Raw genomic sequence first — 24,806 nt, forward strand, 5'->3', positions numbered from 1 at the left:
TCACCTGTCCCGAGAGGTTCCTGCATCTGTCAGGAAGCTGTTCCTGGTCGGCTTCTCGGTACCAGTAAGTGTGTGCCTTCTGACACACCGAGACCTGCACTGTCCCTTGAACAGGCTTTCCATATGTGTATCTGGTTTAAAATAAACAAGCAAAAACCCACAAGGAGACAGTTATGAAACTCCCTGAGATACACACACACACACACACACACACCACTCCCCTCCTTCCCACACTCCGTCTCAGGTGCTCCGACAGTCATGCGATGTTCCAGCTCTTTCCTTGGCTTCTTTTCTCAGAGCCTGAGTGTTCCCATTATACTCAAACACTACCACGTGGACACAGAGGTCTTTCTCCGCCTCCTTTCTCCTGCCCTCCCTCTTTCTTTCTTTCTTTCTTTCTTTCTTTCTTCTGTGGTACTGAGGATTCAACCCAGCGCTTTGCCAAATGCTCTGCAAGCCCTGAGCCCCCACTGAGCCACCTCCCCCAGTTCTTCTCCATGTTCCTTTTTAATAAGACAAAGTCTCACTAAGAGCCTGGCTGGGGCTGCCCTGAAATTTCTCTGCAGCCCTGGCAGACTTTGAACTTTCAATTCTCTGCCTCCCATTCCCAGCAATTGGGAAGACCGGCTGCTCTACCAGACCCAGCATGCCTTTCTTTCATTGCCCTGGGGAATCAGTGTTGGATTCGCTGCACAGAGGAAATTAAACCCATAATCTTGACTCAATTAATAACGGAACGTGAGAGCACACAGGTGGTTATAAAACTTCCTGCATGACTCACGACTCCAAGCCGCATTAAATCACGTACCTCTCACGCTTCCTCAGGCCCCATATCTCCAAAGCATCCCAACTTACCTGCCACAGACTTTTACAAAGAAGGATTCCTCCACGGTTGATAACTGCTTTGGTTCCAACACGTCTACCTTGAACCTGGGCAACACTGGGGAGAGCAGAGAGAAACACCTGAGGTCCTGGCGTAACTACTAGGTAATAAAGGAGTAGGGAAATAGTGACGGTTCAATTAACTAGTTAATTAGTGGAGTGCTATTTTTTTTTTTAAAAAAGTTCCTGTAGTTAGACTCAGCACTGATTAAAAGCAGGAATAAGCAATCCCTTCCCCTTGACGTTACTTTACTGGTTTTGAATCAAGCCTTGCCCCATGCCTGTCCTTGTGCATTCCCTAACCTACCGTATTCCTCCACACTGAACGTGCCAAAGGTCTTGCCCTCAGCCACTGCCACTGTATAGGTGCCCAGCGTTGCCTCTGGTGCCAGTTGAAAGGATAAGTCTGCAATGCCTTGCTGCGGGGCCACCTCCAGCCACTGTGCAATCCTGTTGTTATTTGGGTCCTGTGTCCAAACAAAAAGAAACCACATAAGGAGGCTGGCTGCTTGGTGTCCAGCTCTGCATGGCCAAATCAGGGAATGAATTCTACCCATTGCTGGTCAGGCTTCCTCCAAGAGAAAGAGGCAGAGTTTGGAGCGCTGGATCAGCAGTTAAGGTCACTGGTTGCTTTCCCAGAGGACCTGGATTCAATTCCCAGCACTTACGTGGTGGCTCACAGCCATCTTTAACTTTCGTCCCAGGGGACCCAAAACAATACGATTACTTATAAAAAGGTATATATATATTTCCCTGTGTCATTTATGACTTTGTTGTAAATCCAGCCTCATTCAAGAGAAACCCTTTTCTCTCTGAGTTCTTGTAGACATTGCCACTGGCTTCATAAAATAGACTTTAAAGTTTTACCCAGCAGAAGTGTTTGCTCGTGTTTAGTTTTCTTAAGATACAAGGCTGAGGGAATTGATTGGAAGCTGCCTAAAACATGGGTAATTTTCTCTAAAAATAAAAAAAAAAACCCACAGTGGTCTTGTACTTTGGGACATTTCTCAATGGTATCTGAGTTATCATTCAATTCAAATACTGAGACTTTCTCTCCGAAAGGCGCTATGACCTGAGACGAACAGGGACAAACGGCTGTGTGGCTCTGTGTGACATCGCACCGGCTGTGTGGCTCTGTGTGACATCGCAGCGGCGCCCCTCCCCCAGAGTTCCAGTCTCAGTGCACAGGTCAGTGGAGAAACGACAAAGGAAAGAGTGTGGGTGGACCTGTAGCTTCCTACAGGTGATGGAGCAGAGTCTGGAAACTCTGGGCCAAGGCCGGAATAGTCTTCTACCTTGAACTTGCTTCCCAGCTCCCAGGAGAAGAGATACTGGTGCTTACCTGCAGCTCTACCATGGAGTACTGGAAAGAGAAGCCAGAGAGCACAGGTTAGCATGCAGCATGGGTTCATTCCCTAAAAGCACCTGCCTAGAGGACTCCTCCATCCCCTCTGGCCAGCACCCCCTCTTCTGCTTGGCTACTTTGTGCCCTGAGAAGAGTAACCCCGAGACTCATCCAGTAGAGAGAGAGAGGTTTCCTCAGAGGATTGCCAGTCTTAAAGGGTTTGAAGAACTACAGCTCCAGTCCCTGAAGGGAAAGGCTAATGCCCAGGCCTCCCAGGCTTTAAACCTCTTCTGGGGAGCAAATGCTTCCTGGCACCTTCTTTTGATACCCGAAAGCCTGTGGACAGGAGCGACCTCACTTTCACCTGTGGTGAAATTATTTTTAAAAGCCAGGCGGGTGGTGGCGCACGCCTTTAATCCCAGCAGTCGGTGGCAGAGACAGGTGGATCTCTGTGAGTTCAAGGCCAGCCTGCTCTACAGAGTGAGTTCCAGGACAGGCTCCAAAGCTACAGAGAAACCTTGTCTTGAAACACACACACACACAAACAAAAACAAATTTATTTTTAGAAAAAATTTAAAAGTGGCCCACTGAAAGATCTTGTGCAGTTTCCTCTAACGGTGGCTGATAAGTGAAGGCTAACACCGCACATTCGTAGTTAGGGGCTCAGAGAAGGTGTGTGGTCATTCAGAAGAAGCCAGCTTACATCTAACTCTAAAAGCGGGGTGAAGTCAAGACCGTGCACACCACTGATCTTGGGTGAGTACCATGCGGTGCTAACCCTCCCTAAACACACGTGTAGATGACATGAGGAAGAAGAGTTCTCTTCAAGAGCCGGGAGGCGGCGGGCGGGGGGTGGGGGGGGGGCAGCAAGATGGCTCAGTGGGTAAAAGCATTTGCTGCCTGGTCTGGGACCTGAGTTCAATCCCCGGAACACACAAGGTAGACCCCTCAGGCTGTCCTCTGACTGCCTCCTGTGTGTCACGGCCCTTGCGTGTGCGCACATAAAAAATGCAATTTAAAATCGATGTTAAGAGCCAAAACTAAGACCAAAGTGACACAGACCTGGAGCTTTTTAGACAACCAGGAGACAAATATCACTCTTATTGCTATGGAGACTCTTACTGCTCCTGGAGGAAGAACACTATGCAGTTACAAAGTACTTTTTAACACGGGGCACAAGAGTTAGGGAGGAGGCCAATCAGCCAGAGGTTTCTGGGAGGAACTGAGTGGAGCAATCATTGGTTTACCTGGACTGTAGTTTATTATATTTACTTTGTGTGTGAGTATGTGTGTGTGTGTATGAGTGTGTGTGTGAGTGTGTGTGTGTGTGTGTGTGTGTGTGTGTGAGTGTGTGTGTGTGTGTAGGTCAGAGGACAGCTTCCAGAAGTTGGTTTTCTCCTTCTACCATGTGTGCCCCAAGGACTGAAGAACTCAGGTCATCGGTCTTGGCTGCAAGCACCCTTACTCACTGAGCCATCTTGCCGGCCCATTTCGGCTATATTTTAGTGATCTTGGTATAAAATATTGTGTTATCTATTTATTTGACGGTGCAGGAGTGAGATGGCATCTCGGGTAGCTCAGGCTGACCCTCAACTCACTATGTAGATGAGGTTGGCCTTAAACTTATGATACTCCTCTCTCCTCTCTATCTTCTGAGTGTAAAATCACTATGTTCCTTAAACTTGTCATTCTGTCCCATAGCTTCCTGGTAAAATCCCTTTTGTTAATGTCGCTTCTCAAGCCAGAAGGATCTGTGTAAATGGAATAGGAGGGGGAATGCCATTTTAGAGGAGATGCAGCCTGCTAACAAAACCCACAACCTTTTCACAATCTGGGCAGAGGAAAAGGTAACAGGGGTATCTAATGAGATCAACCTCCAGGGGGCAGTAGAGTGTAAGCACTGGCTGAGACGGTGCCTGCAGTTTTGAAATCAGTACCCAATAATATACCAAACTTGGCTATAGAAGGGTTTCTGGTGGTAGAAAAGAGAAACTAGGAGACTGTTGGAAAAGAAGGTAGTTATGGCTGCCAACCTGTAAAAGCACACGGGGAAAGGAATTTCTGAAGCCATGGAAACAAAAACAGAAAGATGCCCTTCCTGTATTTAAGTTCCACTTGAACACACGGGAAGACTGCAGTGGAAAATCCAAGGGGTAAGGACCAAATCTTGTTAAAATAAATAAATAATAAATAAATAAATAAAACAAAACCACCACAGCGTGCCCCAAACAAGATCAACCCCAATACAAAAACTTACGACCAGGGTGTGAGTCCTTGGGGAGTGCATGCCTAACATTGGGCAGACCCTGGGTTCCATATCCCACAACACGAAAAATGAAGATTTTAGGGAAAGGCCCCATGTTAAGGATTGAGCTGGAGGAATATTGACGTATATTTGCCAAGGGTAACCAGCGTTTAACTTTCCACTGCTGACATTGCCAGGAGAAAACCGACTACTCCATAGACTGCCTTGTTTATTTTCTTACCTCTTAATTTTTGCTTATTTGGTTTTTTACTTTTTTTTATTGTATTGTTTTGTTTTGATTTTTGTTTTTTCGGGACAGGGTTCTCTGTGTGGCCCTGGCTGTCCTAGAACTCAGTATGTAGATTAGGCTGGACTTGAACTCAGATATCCACCTGCCTTTCTCCTGGGTGCTGGGTTTAAAGGCGTGAACTAACACACCTGGCATTGCTTCTTAATTTTTATAACGATAGTGGAATATTTTTATCTTTTCCTTTTACTAAGTACACCCCTGTTTCTCTCTCTCTCTCTCTCTCTCTCTCTCTCTCTCTCTCTCTGTGCATGCTGGGGACAGAACCCAAAAGTTCAACCACTGAACTACATCACCAGTTCCACTGTCTTAATATCTGAACTGCAAAGCCATTTGGTGCCACCCCTGAAGAAGAGTCTTTCAGTTCTCCTCCTTTAGATTTATTTGTCTTATGTGTATGAACATTTTGCCTGCGTGATGCATGCACATCACATGTATGCCTGCTGAGATCAGAAGTGTGTCAAAATCCCTGGGACTGAAGTCACAGATGGTTGTGAGCAGCCAAGTAGGTGCTGGGGATTGAACCTGGTCCTCTGGAAGAATAACAATATCTTTTAACCACTGAGCCATTTCTCTAACCTGAAAAGCTTGTTTTGTTTTGTTTTTCTCTATAGCCTTGGCTGTCCTAGAACTCACTCTATAGACCAGGTTGGTCTCAAACTTACAGATATCCACCTGCCTCTTCCTCCTAGGTGCTGGGATTAAAGGTATGCACCCCACCCTGGAATGAAAAGTATATCTATCTATCTATCTATCTATCTATCTATCTATCTATCTATCTATATGCAAATGCAGCTATCTCTAGGAATGTTACACTAACAGAATTGTGGGCGTAAGGCTGAAACCTTTGCAGTTTCCCACACAGACAGGGATGGGCATCTGTGAGCTGGTACCCGAGGACAGGATTCCTTCCTGGATGTGTTCTACAGCCCACAGCCCCGCATCTCTTCCTCTTCTTCATTCTTGGTGATGGAGACCCTTTCCCTTTCCAGCTAAATCCTTACCTTGTCGTTCACTGGAATGAAGTTGCTGTTCAAGGTGACAATTCTGAACAACACTAGAAAGAAATGGGCACAGTCAGCAAAGAGTCAGGAAAACCCCAGTAGGTTGAGGAGAGAGAAAGGTGTTTTGCTTTTCAATGTGAGAGAAAGGTGAAGACCGCATGGTTTTTAGCTTCTCTTCAGGGCTCCTGAGTGAGACCTCAGAGTGGAATGCCCCCACAAAATGAAAGTGAACAGAAGAACAGAAGTTTAAACCAAACACTGGACACTTTCTTACCCATAAGAAGCATTAACACACCACCCTCTGGGACATCCTGTACCTTTATTTTAGACACACAGAAGCACCAGCTCTCCACCCACGCTCTTGATAGAGTTAAGACTCACAATCAGGCCAGACACACTTCATCGCTAGACTTGCCTGTCCTCTCCCTCCTTGTCCCTTAAGTCCGCTATCCAATTCACAAATCTCCATCATGATGCACGTCGTTTCCCTGCCCTTGTCTGTCCCTAGACACGCATGCCTTACCTCGCTGGCCCGGAGTGTAGACAGGTTTATCCGTCTGCACAAACGTGCCGCTCCCTTGCCTCTGAATAAGAACCTTTTTCTGCTCTTCAAAGTTGAGGTTCTTTCCAACTCCAGATACTCGAACTGTGGCCACTTCTTCCGTGCCACCAGTAGGTGGGGGGACCTGGCAGAAGAGGAGAACTCTGGGAGGAGTGGGGACATAATCAATGGTCTCAAGCCAGCAGTGGGAGGACAGATGGAGAGAATCCAGTCAAACGGGTAGGGAAGGCTTAAGACAGCACTGAAGAAGAGAAGCAGTGTCGTCAGAGGTTAGGAATAAACTGAAAGGGATGGGAGGGCAAGAGAATTGTGGGTAAGCTGGCACCTGGAACTCAAGTTTAACAGAGACCAGACAAGAAACCCAGCCAAAGACCCGCAGCAGAAACCATACTTGAAGTCAGACTACGGTGAGCAGCCTAGGAGGAGCCCTGGAAACCGAGGGATTAATTTAAAGGCTTGGTCAGCACTTACTGAGAATGAGATACAGTAGAAGTTCTTCTTCGATCCAGAATGTTCTAGCAACTTCTGTGTCTTGTCCTTGGTCTCCAGGGTAATAGTGAATTTGACATCACAGCTCCCAGGGCTCAGATCCAAACAAACCTTCTGAGTGGAGGGGAAGGCGAGCTGGGCTGGTATTGTTACCAAGTACTTTGTGCTGAGGGAAAAGAAAGAATTTCAGAGCAGTCATGATTCATTCTTCAATCAAAAGCTAATCCCGTGCCTCAGAAGCATCCAGCAGGAAGTCAAGCAGAGCAAGCCCCTGCCTTCACGAATCTTATGTTTTATAATAAAGGAGAAAGAGACACACAGCACAGGTCTCAGTGTCCTGCCCTAAACCTCCCCACATCCCCAGCGACCACCCCTGGAAGCCCAAGGCAGGCTGGAGTATCCAGGACAAGGTTCGGCCTGTCACGGAGAAGAGGATACACAGAAGCCTACGCATTTTCTGTTATCGTGTCGTTGCTGTGGTTAAGCTCAAGTTTGGTGTTTCAGCTTTTCATTCTAGGAAAGGTATAAGGGAAAGAGAGGAGACAGAAAGCAAAGGAAACCCTGGGTGTGTCTTCGCTTGGCCACATTTAAGCTTGAGAAAGACAGAGCCCCCCCAAAAAGCCATTGGGCCCAATTAACTCACGGAGAGAGGCCTGCTGCCACACACAATAGGGCCAGCATTCCCAGTAGAAGTGGAGCCGGCATCTTGGTGGCTGAGCCGGATTCTCCAGGATCAGGAACCAGGAGCTCTGCTCCTGATGTTCTCCCGCTTAAATCCTAAGCACCGCTGGGGAGTGCAACAAGACTGGACACTGGCCAATCAGCAACTGTGTCTCAGGCTGGGGAGGCAGAGCAGGGCAGGGCCACTGTTCCCTTGACTCTTTCTAGAACACTCATACCGGTCCAGCCAGTCCTCAACACTGGCTCTGGGTGAGGCTGAGTATTCCTAGAGGTGAGGCTGCAGAAAACATGCTGCGCTCCTCCTTTAATTTCTGGGTTCATTCCCAATTCACAGTCCCCTTTGATCTCCTTGCTTCTTCGTCATTCTGCTAAGTACATTGGGCACACAGACTCCTGCAGTATCAGTGCAGGGCAGCCAGTGTGGCTCTGTGTGGTGGCTGGTGCCAGAAAATCCAGACTCTGAGTGACAGGTGGGAGGGTTGGGGATTTAGGGGCAACCTCGGGTGAGCTGTGAGCTCGAAGTCAGCTTGGGCTATGTGAGACCCAGTCCCAAAAGGGAAGAAGGGAGAGATAAGGGATGTTGTGGAGTAGTTATTTAAGATGGGTTACACCTGTTTGAGCTGTGGAACATTTGTTTAATGATACAAAGATGTGTTGCATTCTTTTATGTTGCATTTGTTTAACTCTGTGAAGCTGTGTTACTTTGCCTGTCTAAAACACCTGATTGGTCTAATAAAGAGCTGAACAGCCAATTGCAAGGCAGGGGAAAGGATAGGTAGGAGGGTATGGGGAGCGGGTGGCAGACAGAACAAATAGGAGGAGAAATCTGGGGAGAGAAGATCAAGGAACGAGAAAAGGAGGAGCAGAGGATGCAAAGGGCCAGCCGCCCATCTACACAGCCAGTCACAGCAAGGCCAGGTGGTGATGGCACACAGCTTTAATCCCAGCACTCCAGAGGCAGTAGATGGGATAATTTCTAAAAAGTTAGCTAGAAACAAGCCAAACTAAGGCTGGGCAGTTATAAGAAAGAATAAGACTTCATGTGTGTTTACTTGGGAGCTGAATGGCGGGGGGGGGGGGGGGGCAAAAGAGTTTAAAAGTAAAGTAAAAAACACAAAAGGGAAGAAGGGAAGTGGGGAGGGAAGGAGAGAAGGGAAGTGAGGAGGGAAGAGAAGTAGGGGGAAGGAGGGAAGTGGGAAGGGAAGGAGGGAGGGAAGTAAGGAGGGAAGGAGGGAAGGGAAGTCAGGAGGGAAGGAGGGAAGGGAAGTCAGGAGGGAAGGAGGGAAGGGAAGTGGGAAGGGAAGGACGGAAGGGAAGTGAGGAGAGGAGGAGGGAGGACTGAGGAAAGCAATAATCCTCTGATTAGGAATGACGTTTTTTCTTTTGAGACGCCTGGTCTATGAGATCCTGGGGTCCAACCTGGGCCTCTGTGCATGTTAGGCAAGCACTCCGCCAACTAAGCCAGCTCCACTCCCAAACCCTGATTAGGAAGTTTTTTTAAAAATTTCAGTGCTATTTAGAACTGGCATGTTTGTGTGGAAAAGGGGACATATGTAGATCTATAGAAAAGAATAAACTGTATAGCCTGCTCAAAGCAACTTGGCCACACGCAGGAAAGGCATTTAAAATGTGCCTCTGCATCTCCTAGTCCGGGAATGCACCTCCCTGGGGGAAAGAGCAGGAGATGCAAGCACTTCATTTCTTCTTTATAATACAGGTTATACAGGAAATAATTGAGTGACGATGCCTTCTTGCTTTGCACAATAACCAAGCCGTATCCAAATAATTCCGACAAAAAGGCTTCCAGGAACTGGGGCACCTCAGACTTGAGGAAAGAATGGAAAGAACCAGAAGAATCAAAGGCTACTCGTGACCTGGGCTTAGACTGACAAGCCTCGCCTCTTTAGAGTCCCTACTGGTGTGTGCTACACCCCAGGTTCTTCACAAGAGGCCAAGAAGATGGCTGCTGGGTCTCTGATGCACGTTACAGTTCTGTGGCTCCCGCTGACAAGAGCTCTCCTGCTTCCCCCTGAATCAGTCACAGTAGCCAAGGTGCTGTGCTGAGTGGGGCCCCTGCCCCCTGCTCGCCCCAAGGCCAGGCCCCTGGGGTACTAGGACTGATAACTCGGCTGGACACCCATGGAGTTGGCAAGGGAAAACTCTGCAAAGAAAGCCGAGACAATTACCAGGGAAGGCCAGCTGGAGCAAGATGCCTAGAAAGCACAGCATTCCCGTTCAGTCTATACAGCGCCCGGTAATACAGGTTTGCTTGAACAAGATGTTGTCTTAACCTAAAGCAGTGTTGTGCAGCCACTGAAAAAACTTAAGCTCCTTGGGCTGGGGAGACGGCTCAGCAAATAAGGGGGCTTGCCATCAAGCCTGACAGCCCTTGTTTAAACTGCAGAGCTCACACGGTGGAGAAGAGGCTGACTACTACCAAAGCCTGCCCTTCGGCCTCTGTCCTGCACTTTAGCAGATGGGCATGTGTGTGCGCACACAAGTAAGTAGATGTAAAAATAGATAAATAAAGCCTTTTTAATAATGATAATTTTAAGAATGTTTCTTAGGCCGAGTGTGGTGGCCATACATGTAATCCCAGCATTAGAAAGGCTGAGGGGGAGGGTTTCAAATTCAAGCCAGCCTGGGATGTATACATAGTAAGACCCTATCTCAAACATAAAAAAAATTAAAGTCATATATATTGTTTTATAAGGCAGGAGAGCTGGTTCAGCAGTTAAGAGCACTGGTTGCTCTTCCAAAGGACCAGAGTTGAATCCCCAACATCCACCTGGTGGCTCACAACCATCTGTAAATCCAGCTCCTGGGGATCTTTGGCTCCAAGCATGCAAGTGATACACAGACAGACTTGTAGGCAAAACAGTCATCCACATAAAATAAACATTCTAAATGCTAAAAAAATTCATACACATGAAATAAAAATACATTAGGAAAAGAAATACTGTTTTCTGAGCCGTATGCTGTGTGTCTCAGACCTGAAGTCTGAGCTACTTGCCATGAGAGCTGCTCACGTGTACAAGTTCAAGGCCAGCCGGGCAGAGGGTGAGACTGCCACAGACCCAAAAGTGTGTGCTCAGTGTGCCTTCCATGTGTGAGGCCCTGGTTAATCCTCAGGCATGGAAAACAGTAATAGTGTTGTTCTATGATATTGATTGAATGCAATGTTCCTGTTAGTAAGACACAAATCAACAAGTGTGAGGTTCCAGTTTCACTCAGAATCTAGAAGAACGTGAGCATTGCTCCCTCTCTGAGAATAGCAACAGCCAAACAGGGAGGGGCCAGAGAGATGGCTGAGCATTTAAGAGCACTTGCTGCTCTTCCAGAGAACCCAGTTGGATTCCTAGCACCACATGGCAGTTCTCAGCTGTGTGCAACTCCAGTTCCATGGAGTCCAATGCCCTCCTCTGGTCTCTACCTCCGCTTCCTTCACCCTGGCAAACGCAGCAATTGTCAGAGTACTAGATGCAGGCCTCATACTGACAGGCAAGGACAAGAGAATGGATCCTGGTTCATTTGCAAACACAGGGAGGCTTTCACTCCCGTTGAAAACTACTGCATTCCAGACACCGCCCTAAGCAGAAGGCTTTGGAAGGTGAACCTCACTTTAGCTCACCTTTCAAGGAGGCTGACTCAGCCTCCTGCACTGCCTACCTGTGGAGAGATGTATTCATTTCCAGGAACAAGTACTGTTTTCTAAATTTCGTTTCATCCCACACAAGATGATGGATATTCGATCAAAAACCATAACATCCAAGGGCTGGGTTGTCGCTCAGTGACAGAGTGCCCTGCCTCCCTTGTATACCCAAGATTCACTCTCCAGTGCTGAGGGGAAAATGTCAAATGTGCTTGGTGTGATGTCAAATCCCTGTGATTCTAGCTACTCTGCAGGCAAAGGCAGGAAGGACAATTTCGGGTCTCAGGCGAGCCTGGACTACATAGTGAGACCCTGTCTCAAACTAAATTTATAATATATATATAATTGATTGACTGATTGGTTGATTAGTTGTGGGGAGCTGGGGGTGGGAGCAGGCCATAGCATGTTGCTTCAAGTCAGAGGATAACTTCCAGGCATCAGTTCTCTCCTTCCTCCAAATAGGGTCTGGAGATTGAGCTCAGATCATTGGACTTGGCAATAAGCTGCCTTGCTATCTGAGCCATTTCACTAGCCCTCAAATACAGTTTTCAAATGGGAGGAATGGGGTTACCTCACATGTACACGGCAACGGGTTTGATCTCCAAACCATGCCAAAACCAAAACCAAACAAATCATACCATATACCAGAAGAAGAGGAAAACAGCAACTGTTTCCTTTGCAAAAACACAGGGTAGGTGCCAGGCCTGACGGTGCAGGCCTTAATCTGAGTGCTTACAAAGTAGAGGTAGGAAGATATCTGTGAGTCTGAGGCCAACCTGATCACAAAATGAGTTCCAGGACAGACAGGGCTGCACAGTGAGACCCTGTCTCAAAAACAAAGCCACAAAAATAGTCTAAAATATAAAAATGGTATGTAAAAGGATCTAAAGAAAATGCATGGGTCATGTGCATGAACAGGTAGGGAATTTCTGAAGAAAGATGGAAGTTATAGAAATTCTATAGGTGTGCATGCGTCATTGGTACAAAGAAAGAGGAGGAGGAAGATGAGAAGGGGTTGAAAGAGGAAGAGGAGAAAATGGTAATACAACAGAAGAGGGGAACAACTTTGGAAAGCCCATTAACGACTCTAGCACATCCAAGGATACAGTCAGCCACATTGGATGTGAGTCCGCAGAAATTACCCTAAATATAGTGAGGGAAAAAGAGCAGAAAACATCGAACAGGGGACCCAGGTGCTGCAGGACAAAGTCATAAGTAGCTTAGCGTGCTTACTGGAAGCTTGGGAGAAGAGAGAAAGAAACAACAGAAAAATGTTTAGGGTCTGAGATACAGAATGCTTTCCTAGCACAACCGTGGGTTTGATCCCCAGTCTAGGATGTAACTGGTTGCAGCAAATGCCTGTACTTAATCCCAGCACTCAAGGGGTGTAGGCAGAAGGATCAGAAGTTCAAAATTGTTTTTCTTTATTTACGTGGTGAATTCAAGGCCAGCCTGGGACGTGTGAGGCCCTGTCTGTAAATAAAAATAAACGAAATGCTTAAAGATTGAGGATCTTCTAAATGTAATGAAAAGTTCAAGAACCACAGAGACTGGGCTGGAGAGATGGCTCAGAGGTTAAGAGCACTGAATGTTCCTCCAGACGTCCTGAGTTCAAATCCCAGCAACCAAATGGTGGCTCACAACCATCTGTAATGCGCTCTGGTGCCCTCTTCTGGCCTGCAGGCATATATGGAGGCTGAACACTGTGTATATAATAAATAAATCTTTAAAAAAAAATCACAGAGACTTCCAAAGATAAATATCAAAATAAAATAGGCCACTGGGAGTAGTGGCGCGTGCTTTTAAACCAGCACTCTGGAGGCAGAGACAGGCAGATCTCTGAGTTCAAGGTCAGCCTGGTCTACAGAACAAGTTCCAAAACAGGGCTACACAGAGAAACCCTGTATTAAAAAAAACGAAAGAATAAAATAAAATATACCTAAACGCATATTCAAACTGTTAAGAATGGAAGCTAAAGAGGAAATCTTGAAGGCCATCAAAGAAAGACGTACTACATAAGAGAATTCAACTACTTCATGAGGCTAACTAAGCCAGATCACCATGTTTCATAGAAAAACATAAGCCAGAAAGATGTACTCACAACGTTAAAATGCTGAAAGAAAAGAAACCTGGAAATTTAAAATTCTGTGTGCAGTAAAAGTATCTTCCTATTGTAAGAGGAAAATCTTTATTTTACGTGTATAGATAGATGTTTTGCCTGCCTGTATGTCTGTGCACTACATGGGTGCCTGTGGCCCATGGAGGCCAGGACAGGGTGTCAGGGCCTCTGGAGCTGCAGTCACTGATGGTGACGAGCCACCATGTGGGTGCTGGGAATTGAATACCAGTCCTCTGCAGGCGCAGTCAGTGCTCTTAATCCTTGAGCCATTTCTTTTGCCCAGAATTCTTTTTTATTTTACGTTATTATTATTTTCTGAGACAGGGTTTCTCTATGTGGCCCTGGTTCTCTGGGAACTTGCTTTGCAGACCAGGCTGGTCTACAACTCACAGAATCTGCCTGCCTCTGCCTCCTGAGATTTAAGGCTTGTGCTGCCACACCCGGCCAGAAAAGACAGTAAAAAAATGAGTTTGTTGCCAACAGTAATATTAAAGGAAGCTCTTAGAATAGAAGATGTTGGGTAACTATAGCCCAAAGATCAAACCCAACCAGCCATCTGCATATTGCCCGCTCATCTGCATATTGCCCACTCATCTGCATATTATCTGCTCATCTGCATATTATCTGCTCATCTGCATATTGCCTGCTCAATCTGCATATTACCTACAACTGCTTTGTGCCCCCACACTAGACTTGAGGGATTCGAAGGGGCTATGCAGGACCCAATGAAGGGAGGCCAGGCGTGTGCCATTCATTGCATCTGGCCCTAACCCTGCCCATCATCTTCTAGTGCTGTGGGAGCTAATCCCTCCTTTGTCTATGTCCGCAAACCTCAGTACCTGTGAACCCGACCACAGCACTAGACATTTTGTCTTGTCCCCTTCATCAGTGTGACTCCCCACCCACGCTATGAAACCCTTCAGAGTGACAGCCACCATTTTCCCACATGCTCTCCCCAGCCCAAGGACTCAGTGTGGCATCTGAGTGAAGAGCGAGGGGGCAGAAGTGTCCCACTTTCTGTCTGCCTTTCCGTGTCCTCCGCAGCCACTCCTTCTACTCCTGTTCCGCAGACCCTCTCAACAGTCTTTGTGTTTGGAGTTTGCAGCCGCTGGCCTCATTGTTCCTTCTGACAGCTAACATTAGGTACTCGACTGGAGAATGTACGGAGAATGCAGCTTTTGTTTCAATTCATCTGTTAGTAATGGAGACATTGCACGATGGTAAAACACGTTTTCCTAGGTCCCAGCGCCAGGATCTGTGATCCTTTGTTCTGTGATGGGGCCTAAGAATTTGGATATGCATGAATCGAATTCTCGGGCGGAACTGGTGTGGCCGGTCCAGGGGTGGCGTCTTGAGAGGCGCTGCTGAGATGCTGAGTCTAAGAGCAAGCGGAGTGAGCAGGACTAGAAAGGCCTCCTGGAGCTTAGCGCAGAGTGAAGTTCTCAGATAGCCCGCCCCATCTCTGCATCTCCCTTCCCAACAGCCAACAGGGAGAGGCCAGGAAACTGCTTTCAGTTTGTTCCTCCCAGGGCGTCTCTAAGCTTATTATCCCTATTATCAGCAATTTTAGATTGGGACTCTGCTCCCCAGAAGAAAATGAAAATAGTAACCATGTGGGGTGGGAGGAACAAGGTAGCAGCGTTAATGAGCCCCCCATGGAATGAATCCAGATGTGTTTTCCTTCAATGGAGAGAGAGTTCCTTCCAAACCATGAGGGATTGTTTCAGGCTTTTATTGTGTATGATCTCCTTTCAAAACACATCCTAAAGCCATGATGCATAGGAAAACAATGAATGCTAAATTCAATCCACACCGTAGGGTCTTTGGTTTGCCTCAGAAGGTCCAGAATGTGATTCAAATCATAGTCTTGCAAAGCTCTCCTTGGAGCAATGCTCGGAGACCAGGGAGACTGTGTTTGGCTGATTCTGTTTCCCCAGATTGTATGGTACCTGGAAGCTTTCAATTGATACTGGTATAACTGTGCATGCACACACACACACAAACAATCACATACCTATCTGTGGTGTACGTGTGTACGTGCACGTGCATGCCTAAGACTGGTTATGAATGACTTAAGGGCCCCTTCAGAGCCTCGTTAGGGAAACTCTGGAGAACTGGTTTCTACAGTCCAAGACAACCCCTTGGCACTTCTCACTCTCCCGGCACATGCACACAGCAGGCAGAGCAGACCAGTTCCTCCTACCGCTCTTTACTAAACAGCCCCCCCCCCCCAATCAGGTCCGCCCTGGAGGCTTTGATTGATTTGTGCACAAGGGAAAACTAGTACATTTAATTAAAGCTTTGATATACACCAAATAAACTATTGCTTGCTACAAATAAGAATTATTTGTAAACTTACATGAAGGTTTCAACACATAGATATTACATTTTATGTTCATACATACATATATAAATGTGCAGCCTAGTGGAAGGAAGTGATTTGATTTGGGGTATATCTATGACAGCAATTCATGATCCCATCTCCTTGCTGCCCCCTTTGCTGTCTGCCCACCTTAGTCTGGGCCCCTGTGTTTACCCACAGCAATAAGCTGCCTCACCCCAGGTGACTGAAACCTCTGAGCCCGGGAATCAGCATGAACTTGTCCTCTGCATAGCTTGTTTTTCTCGGGTGTTTTGTCGCAGCAATTGAAAGCTCTCTCTCTCTCTCTCTCTCTCTCTCTCTCTCTCTCTCTCACACACACACACACACACACACACACACACACCACACACACACACACACACACACACACACACACACACACACAAAGTGTTCCTTCTACTCTCTGCCCTTCCTGGTGTGTCCAGGAAAGACAGGTGTACACACGGCCTTTAACCGCTGGGAGGGCCAATCTCGCCTCTTAGAAGCTTCAAATATGTGTCAACCGTTAAATGCTATATCGCATTAATTAAGCCCAGTACTTTCCAGTCAACTATATTTACTATCTGATCAATACCTGCTTTGGATTTTTATCAGAGAATCCCTCCGCAACCGCTTTCAGTTTAAATCAAACTGCAGTTGAAATAAACTTCAGAGTATGGAAACTCCAGAGGACCCATGAACGAGGTTTGGTCCTAACACCAGCATGTGTTAGAAACCCATGATCCCTGGGTAAGTCTCGATTTTCTCTGTCCCACCACTCTGACTGGGGAAGCACCAGGTCAACATTAATACCACCTCTGTCAGTGGGGGGCCAAGACCTGTTTGTTCCCTTGTACCAGACAGTTGTTCCCCTAACTGTTTCCATCTCTTCTGATCTACTCTAAAATCTCTCTTTAAATGCAATTATCGGCCAGAGCGGCTGCCTGGAATTTGGTGGGGGGAAAATGTCCAGTTAAGTAATTCCAAGCGAGGCTGACTCAAACCCCCTTCCTGGCAGATTATGCAGCCCACGTAGGCTACGCTGAGCAGCCCTCGCTCACTGCAGGTGAGAGTGTAAATTAGTACGGCCAGTGTGGGAAACAGCACTGATTGAAATGACCACGTGACCTAGAAATCTTACTATTGGACAGTGGAAATGAAGCCATGGCGCTAAAGAGGTCCGCACGCCTCTGCTCTTGGTTGCTTGCATCATTCACAAGCGCCCAAAAGGGAACTATTGGAAGTGTCCATCACCTGGGGCAACAGTACGGACCCTGCACTCCCAGCTGCACCACACGCTAGAGTGTTGCCGTGCCTGCATGCGTGAGTAAACTGTCTGACACCGGAAGACAAGATCCACATGATCTCTCACATGTGTGAAGTCGGGGAAGTTGGGAGTCGAGTGGCGGCCACTTCCCTTCGCACAGTGGTGGAGTTGCTGGATCACAGGAGGTTCCAGTCTAGGTTGTTTTGAGGAAGCTCTGTGGTGTTATACACTGGCTGTGCTGATCTGCAGTCTCAATAACAGTGAACGGGGAAGGGTAGGGAAAGGGATGGAGTGAAAGACCCTCAGAGAGGACCCTCCCTCAGGAGGAGACCCCTGAACCCAGGAACAGTCTGAGACCACTGGCTGCAATTAGCAAGAGGTTTATTGGGTGGGCACAGGTACCTGTGGGCGGCAAAGTCCTTTTGGAGGACTTGCGCGCACTCAGGCTGGGCAGGGGGTCTTTTACATGGAAATGGGCGGCAGAAGCATGTATGGTTACAGGGATTCCATTGGTCAGTTCAGATGAGGCGATGGGTTCACTTGGGGACAAGCTCCTCGGGGACATGAAGATATGATAATAGCTGACTTGGCCCTATCTAGGGCACATGTAGTTTTTCCCAGAACTGTTCGTTCCCCTCCTAGGCCTGGTGTCTGACCACAGATATCCTGTTTGGCAGCCTAGGAGTACTGACTTTACCTTGAACTTACACTTGTTTGTGTGAAAGCTTTGCAAAATGGCATTACAGCAGCTGAGCTGGGGTCTTTCATTCCCCCATTTTCTTTTAGTATTGAGTTAAATCTTTTACTCAAGATAATTACGGAATTTCAGTTTCCTGTTGTCTTAGTCTTTGGTATTGATGGGTCAAGACTAGGGCCTGGATGACGGATAGCCTGTCTTTTATAATTGGACCAAGCAGTTTAGGATGCAAGGCCCAAACAGGAGTATCAAGAGGAGGATAATTAAAGGACCCATCAAGGAAGACATCAGGGTAGTAAACCAAGGGGACTTATTAAACCATCCTTTGAACCATCCCTGTTGTGACTTAAACATCTTTTGTCTCTGTGCCAACCTGTCCCTGAGTTTTTTAAACAATCTTCTTGCTCTGGGACTGGATTTGCCAGGTTAAGGAATACACCTGGTGTGGGCTTTCCCCTTGGGCTGTCATTCCTGGCCTCAGTAGGACCCATACAATGATCAGGGAGCCCCATGAGTAAGTCTTATCATTAAAGGATTTTGGGTGCGTTGGACCTTCCATTTTGGGGTCACGATTGGTTCCGCCTCCTCGGTGGTGCGGGTGGCCTTGACGTGGGAGGCATGGATCCATGCTGTGATCCCGTCAACTTTGAGTGCCATTGAGGTGGTTAGGAGGATGGTGTAAGGGCCTTTCCACCGAGGTTCCGAGTTCTTAGTCTGGTGTCTGCGGACCCATACAGTGTCTCCTATTTGGAAAGGATGTGGTACCATAGGCTGGCTCAGTTGGTCTCGGTAGGCTACAGCGAGTGGTTTCCAGACCTCTCTTTGCACAATCTGCAATGCCTGCAAATGAGCTTCCCGAGAAGGGCTGTTAGCAAAATCAGCAATATTTGAGTCAAAGAAGTTTATGAATGGGGGTGGAGCCCCATACAGTATTTCAAAAGGAGTCAGTCCATGGGGGCCTGGAGTGTTGCAGGCCCTATATAAGGCTAGGGGCAAGAGGAGTACCCAGTCTCTAGAGCCAGTTGCAAGTGTTAATTTAGATAAAGTCTCCTTAATTGTCCTATTCATGCGTTCTACCTGTCCTGAACTTTGGGGTCTATATGCACAATGTAATTTCCATTCAATCCCCAAAAGCTTGGCCACCAACTGACTTACCTGGGAGACGAAGGCGGGCCCGTTATCAGTACCCAGGACCTGGGGCATCCCATACCTGGGAAAGATTTCTTTCAGGAGTTTCTTGGTCACCATTTTTGCAGTTTCATGTTTGGTAGGGAAGGCTTCTGTCCATCCTGAAAATGTGTCTACAAACACCAAGAGGTACTTATATCCATAGTGACTGGGCTTAATTTCTGTAAAGTCAATCACCCAGTGTACACCAGGATGATGTCCCCGTACCCGGACCCCTGGCCCAAGCTTAGTCTTACCTGCATTTACTTGAGCACAGGCTTTACATTTATCAGTTACCTTTTGTAGGGCCCCATCTCTGTTTAGGAGGTAGGGGCCAGTTTCCTGTCGTTCCAGTAAGATTTTCATCTTCTTTGGTCCTAAATGGGTCAACTTATGCAGGTATTTTATCAGCTCATAGGTATGTCTCATTGGCATAACAGTCTTTCCCTTGAAGACCCAATGTTGCTCTTTGGGGTCATAGGTGACCCCCATTTTCTTTAGGAGGTCGGTGTCCTCTTGACTATAGGGCAGTGGACACTGGAACGGCCTTGTATTTTCTGAATCGGTCAGAGGGAAGACTCGGGAGGTGCTGATTGTTTTTAGGGCAGCCTCCTTGGCGGCAACATCTGCCAATCGATTTTCTTTTGCCTCCGGGCTGTGGCCCTTTTGGTGGCCAGGACAGTGCATAATACTCAGTTTTTGGGGCAGAAATAGGGCTTTGAGTAGTGTCAAGATTTTAGTCTTATTTTTAATTTCCTTTCCCTCTGAGGTCAGCAGCCCTCGCCTTCAGTAAATTTCCCCATGTATATGGGCAGTGGCAAAGGCGTATCGACTGTCCGTATAGACATTAAGTTTCTTACCTTCTGACATCTGGAGTGCCTGGGTCAATGCAATGAGTTCTGCTCTTTGGGCTGAGGTGCTCGCTGGTAGGGCTTCTGCCCAAATTACCTCTGTTTCCGTGGTTACTGCTGCTCCCGCTCTCCGCTCCCCGTTTTCCAGGAAGCTGCTACCATCGGTGTACCAGGTGTAGTCAGCGTCCTGAAGAGGGTGATCCGTCAGGTCTGGTCTGATCCCGTGCATTTCCGCAAGGATCTGGAGGCAATCATGCTGCTCTGCCTCCCCCGGCAAGGGGAGCAAGGTTGCGGGGTTGAGAGCAACCACAGGTCCAAATTGCATCTGGTCGGCATCCAGGAGCATGGCTTGGTAATGAGTCATGCGGGCATTGGAAAGCCAGCGGTCTGGAGGCTGTTTGACCAAGGCCTCCATTGCATGGGGTGCCAGGATGGTCAATGGCTGGCCCAGAGTCAATTTACCTGCGTCCTTGGTAAGGACTGCAATAGCTGCTATCATCCGTAGACAGGGCGGCCATCCGGATGAGACTGGGTTGAGGTTTTTGGACAGATAGGCCATAGGACACCTCCAGGAGCCTAGTCTCTGGGTCAGGACCCCCTTGGCATATCCCCGCTTTTTATCTATAAACAGTTTAAAGACCTTGGTAACGTCTGGAAGGCCCAATGCGGGTGAGGTTAGTAAAGCCTTTTTGATATTGTCCTTAAAAGCCTTTTGCTGTTTCTTTTCCCATCTGAACATTGCCCCCTGCATGGTTAGGGGGTACAGGGGTGCAGCTATCTCTGCAAACCCTGGGATTCAGAGGCAGCAGAATCCTGCTGTCCCCAGGAATTTCCTTAATTGGCGAGGGCCCTGGGGGACAGGGATGTTGGTGATAATCTGTTTGCACGCCTCGGTTCGCCATCTCTGCCCATCTCTCAATTAATAACCTAGGTAAATGACTTGTTTCTGACATATCTGAGCCTTTTTGGCTGATGCCCGATATCCTACTTGTCCCAATGTCTGTAGGAGGGCTTTTGTGTCCCCCTGACATTTTTTTTCTCTGAGGCAGCCGCCAGAAAGAGGTCATCAACATATTGGAGCAACATCAGGGTGGGGTACTGAACCCGAAAGTCTGCCAAGTCCCGGTGTAAGGCCTCATCAAAGAGGGTTGGGCTATTCTTAAATCCCTGGGGGAGCCTGGTCCAGGTCAATTGACCCAAAAGTCCAAGATCTGGGTCCTTCCATTCAAAGGCAAAAAGGGACTGGCTCTCAGGATGTAACCGCAAGCAGAAGAAAGCATCCTTTAAGTCCAATACGGTGTATCAAACGTGGGATGGTGGCAGAGTACTCAATAGATTGTAAGGGTTGGGGACCGTGGGGTGTATGTCCTCCACCCTTTTGTTAACCTCTCTCAGATCCTGCACTGGCCGATAGTCCCCAGTCCCCAGCTTCTTTATCAGCAGGAAAGGGGTGTTCCATGGCAATCGGCAGGGAGTGAGAATGCCCTGATCCAGCAGCCTTTTTATGTGGGGTCTTATATCCTGATATGCCTCATGAGACATGGGGCACTGCTTAATTGAGACGGGGGTAGCTGTGGCCTTTAGTTGGATGACAAGTGGGGGCTGTTGCAGGGCTAACCCCATTTCCCCAGTCTCTGCCCATGCCAATGGAAAGTCATTAAGCCAGGAGGCCAAGTCAGGTATTTGTGGCTCCTGAGGCTCATAAAGTCTATATTCATTTTTCAGATGGAGTGCTAAAATTTGGAGGGGGCCACCCTTAGGGCCCGTTATCCGAGACCCCTTGTCCTCAAAGTGAATTTGGGCCTTTAATTTAGTGAGAAGGTCCTTACCCAATAAAGGATAGGGACAATCCGGAACATGCAAGAAGGAATGTGTCACCTTACCAGTTGCCAATTGAACTTTCCGATCCGTTGTCCACTGGTATCTCTTGCCTCTGGTTGCCCCTTGAACCCAGGCCGATTGGTCACTGAGAGGTCCAGGCTCCTGGGTTAAGACTGAGTGCTGGACTCCGGTGTCCACTAGGAAGGTAACTGGTTGCCCCCCAACTTTAAGAGTTATCCTGGGCTCAGGGGGGGTGCTCATGGCCCTGACTCTCCTAGTCCTCATCCAGAGCTAATAGGGAAGCCTGGTGTTTAGGCTTCCAGGGTCCTTTGGGCTTCTTGGGGCAGTCCTTGATCCAGTGTCCTTGTTCCTTGCAGTAGGCACATTGGTCCTTGTCCACCTTGGCCCCCTTCCATTCTCCCAGCCTTCCTCCCTTTCTCTCTTGTCCTTGAACTACAGTGGCCAGCAGCCTGCTTAATTCTTTATTTTTTTTTCATGTCTCTTTCCTCCTGATCCTTTTTCATTCTCTGCCATAATCTCTCTTCCTTCTCCTCTAGAGTTTCCCTTTTGTTAAAAATTCTTTCTGCTTCCTTCAGTAAATCCTATAAAGTATATCCCTGCAGACCCTCCAATCTCTGCAACTTGCTTCGGATATCCGGGCTGGACTGCCAAATGAAGGACATCAACATGCTAGTGGCCTGCCCAGGCTCCTCAGGGTCATAAGGGGTATACATCCTATATGCTTCCTTAAGCCTCTCTAAAAATGTTGAGGGTGTCTCCCCGTTTCCTTGTATTACCTGCTTTACCTGGGCCAAATTAGTAGGTCAGCGTGATGCCCCTTGGAGACCCGCTATGAGCAACTGGCGGTAAAGATGTAGGTGTCCCCTACCTGCGTCCATGGTAAAGCCCCAATTAGAGCGGGTCAAGGAAAAAGCCACATCAATCTCGTTCGGCAGCTGGGTCGGGCGTCCATTGTCGCCCAGGACATTCTTTAGCGCCTCCAAAAAGACTCTTTGTTTTTCCTCCAAGGTCAACAGAGCCTGCAAGAGCTGCTGACAGTCATCCCAGAAGCTGAGAATGGCCAGTACTGTGTCTGGCCATTTGGACCCTCTCAGAGGGGAAGGGCGTGGGAGGTGGAATCAGGTGGTGGCTCGCGTCTGCCCCTCAGTTGACAGGCCATAGGCGAGGGGGCAGGGATTCTTGTGGGGGCCCCTCAGCCACCACTGCTTCAGGTCCCTCTGGGCTCGCTGATCCTGCATATGGAGGAGGCTCCTCCAATAGGAGGTCTATGAGGGGAGATTCAGGGTCCGGGGGAAGAACAGGTGGGGGTGAAGTGGGTTCTTTCTTAAGGATAGTAGGGTATAAGGAGGAGGAGGGGGAGTAGGGGAAAGGGTAGAAGGAAGAGGAGTAAGCAGTGTCCCTCCTGGAGAAGGGAGTGCCTTAGGGGCTGTGGGAGTAAGAGGGGGTTGAGGTCCTATGTTGAACATCTGCTCCTTCACCTGGGAAATGATATCAAGGTTAAAAGTGCCATCTCGTGGCCATCCCACATTGAATGTGGGCCATTTAGATGAACAGACAGTCACCCATTTCTTCTTCCACACTTCGACCGATTGATTGTTTGCTCAGTCCTGGACATCAGGCCAGTGATCTAAAGTGAGACTCAAAGAAGTTGTTAACGATTGTCCCATGGTACCAGATTTAGATTCGAGTACAAACAGATACACAAAGCAAAGGACATAAAAACAAAGACACAAAAGCAAAAACCAAACTCAAAATCAGAAGTTGCACAGCATTACAGATTCAGATGGAGGTCATGCCTCCTGGGAACTAGAGGAGTGACCTGGTCACTCTTAGCCCCTACGGATACTGGAGTGTCCTCCAGATACAGATTGAGCCCCGAAGGCTCCAGACACCCTTGGAACGTCTTCCAGGGCTGCCGGGGGGGGGGGGGGGAGTCCGAGCCCTTCAGCTCCTTCCCTGGCCCGCCAGATACTGATAGATCCAATCGAATTTTACTGAATGACAGAACGACAAAAGACTCAGACAGACACAGACACAGACAGGGCACTGGCCAGCTTACCTCCCGGTGATGGGTCAGTGATCCCTGGGTGGGGGTCTCAGTTTCCCGGCCAATGCACCAAATGAAAGACCCTCAGAGAGGACCTTCCCTCAGGAGGAGACCCCTGAACCCAGGAACAGTCCGAGACCACTGGCTGCAATTAGCAAGAGGTTTATTGGGTGGGCACAGGTACCTGTGGGCGGCAAAGTCCTTTTGGAGGACTTGCGCGCACTCAGGCTGGGCAGGGGGTCTTTTACATGGAAATGGGCGGCAGAAGCATGTATGGTTACAGGGATTCCATTGGTCAGTTCAGATGAGGCGATGGGTTCACTTGGGGACAAGCTCCTCGGGGACATGAAGATATGATAATAGCTGCCTTGGCCCTATCTAGGGCACATGCAATTTTTCTCAGAACTGTTCGTTCCCCTCCTAGGCCTGGTGTCTGACCACAGATATCCTGTTTGGCAGCCTAGGAGTACTGACTTTACCTTGAACTTACACTTGTTTGTGTGAAAGCTTTGCAAAATGGCATTACAGCAGCTAAGCTGGGGTCTTTCAGGAGAAGAGCTGATTGGTGAGTACAGAGTTCCAGCTAGCCAGGAGCACAGACAGGGCTCTGGAACTCTGTGGTGGCTGTTCTTGTTGTCAACCTGACTTCATCTGTAATGAACTAAGACCCAAGCACAATTATTCCTCTGAAGTGGGAAGACCTACTTTTAATCTGGATCTTCTGAGGTGGGAAGATCCACCTTTAATCTGGGCTACACCTTCTGGTGGCAGCCTGTGTAAAGGACTTAGAAGAAATAAGTTCTCTCTTCCTGCCTGCTCTTGCTTTCCCTGGCAAGTCCATCCCTTCATTGGCCTTAGAGCCTACTTGGCCAGGATTCTGAAGTACACTGAAGACCAGCTGAGATACTCACCTTGTGGACTGAACAACTACTGGATTTTTGAACTTTCCATTGGTAGACAACTATTGTTGAGATAGCTAGAATACAGACTGTAACCCTCTCTAATAAATCATATATATATATATATATATACACACACATACATATATGTAGATATAGTGTATATTGTATATATTATCCCATATAGTATATATATTTATATATAGCATATATTTACACACACTGTCTTAGTTAGGGTTTCTATTGCTGCAATGAAACACTACGACCGAAAAGCAAGTTGAGGAGGAAAGGGATTATTAGGCTTACACTTCAGCATGGCTGTTCATCACTGAAGGAAGTCGGGACAGGATCCTAGAGGCAGGAGCTGATGCAGAGGCAATAGAAGGGG

General features: G+C 47.9%; 1 protein-coding gene across 1 annotated transcript in view; it reads right to left on the minus strand.

Moving 5' to 3' along the window:
- A2ml1 (alpha-2-macroglobulin like 1) overlaps positions 1–11,008 on the minus strand; it is a 45,467-nt gene extending 34,459 nt beyond the window's left edge. The window contains exons 1-9 of the mRNA XM_041635997.1: positions 10,949–11,008; positions 9,231–9,340; positions 6,817–7,000; positions 6,307–6,469; positions 5,784–5,836; positions 2,225–2,245; positions 1,190–1,349; positions 856–940; positions 5–131 (exon numbers count right to left, since the gene is read on the minus strand). Coding sequence (XP_041491931.1) covers positions 5–131; positions 856–940; positions 1,190–1,349; positions 2,225–2,245; positions 5,784–5,836; positions 6,307–6,469; positions 6,817–7,000; positions 9,231–9,340; positions 10,949–11,008 — 963 coding nt within the window. The remainder of the gene's footprint in view (positions 1–4; positions 132–855; positions 941–1,189; positions 1,350–2,224; positions 2,246–5,783; positions 5,837–6,306; positions 6,470–6,816; positions 7,001–9,230; positions 9,341–10,948) is intronic.
- Between the last annotated feature and the right edge of the window lie 13,798 nt (positions 11,009–24,806).

The sequence above is a fragment of the Microtus oregoni genome, unplaced genomic scaffold (assembly GCF_018167655.1).
Source record: "Microtus oregoni isolate MIOR12 unplaced genomic scaffold, Mior012 000002F_ref0000024, whole genome shotgun sequence".
In the NCBI taxonomy this organism is placed as follows: Eukaryota; Metazoa; Chordata; class Mammalia; order Rodentia; family Cricetidae; genus Microtus; species Microtus oregoni.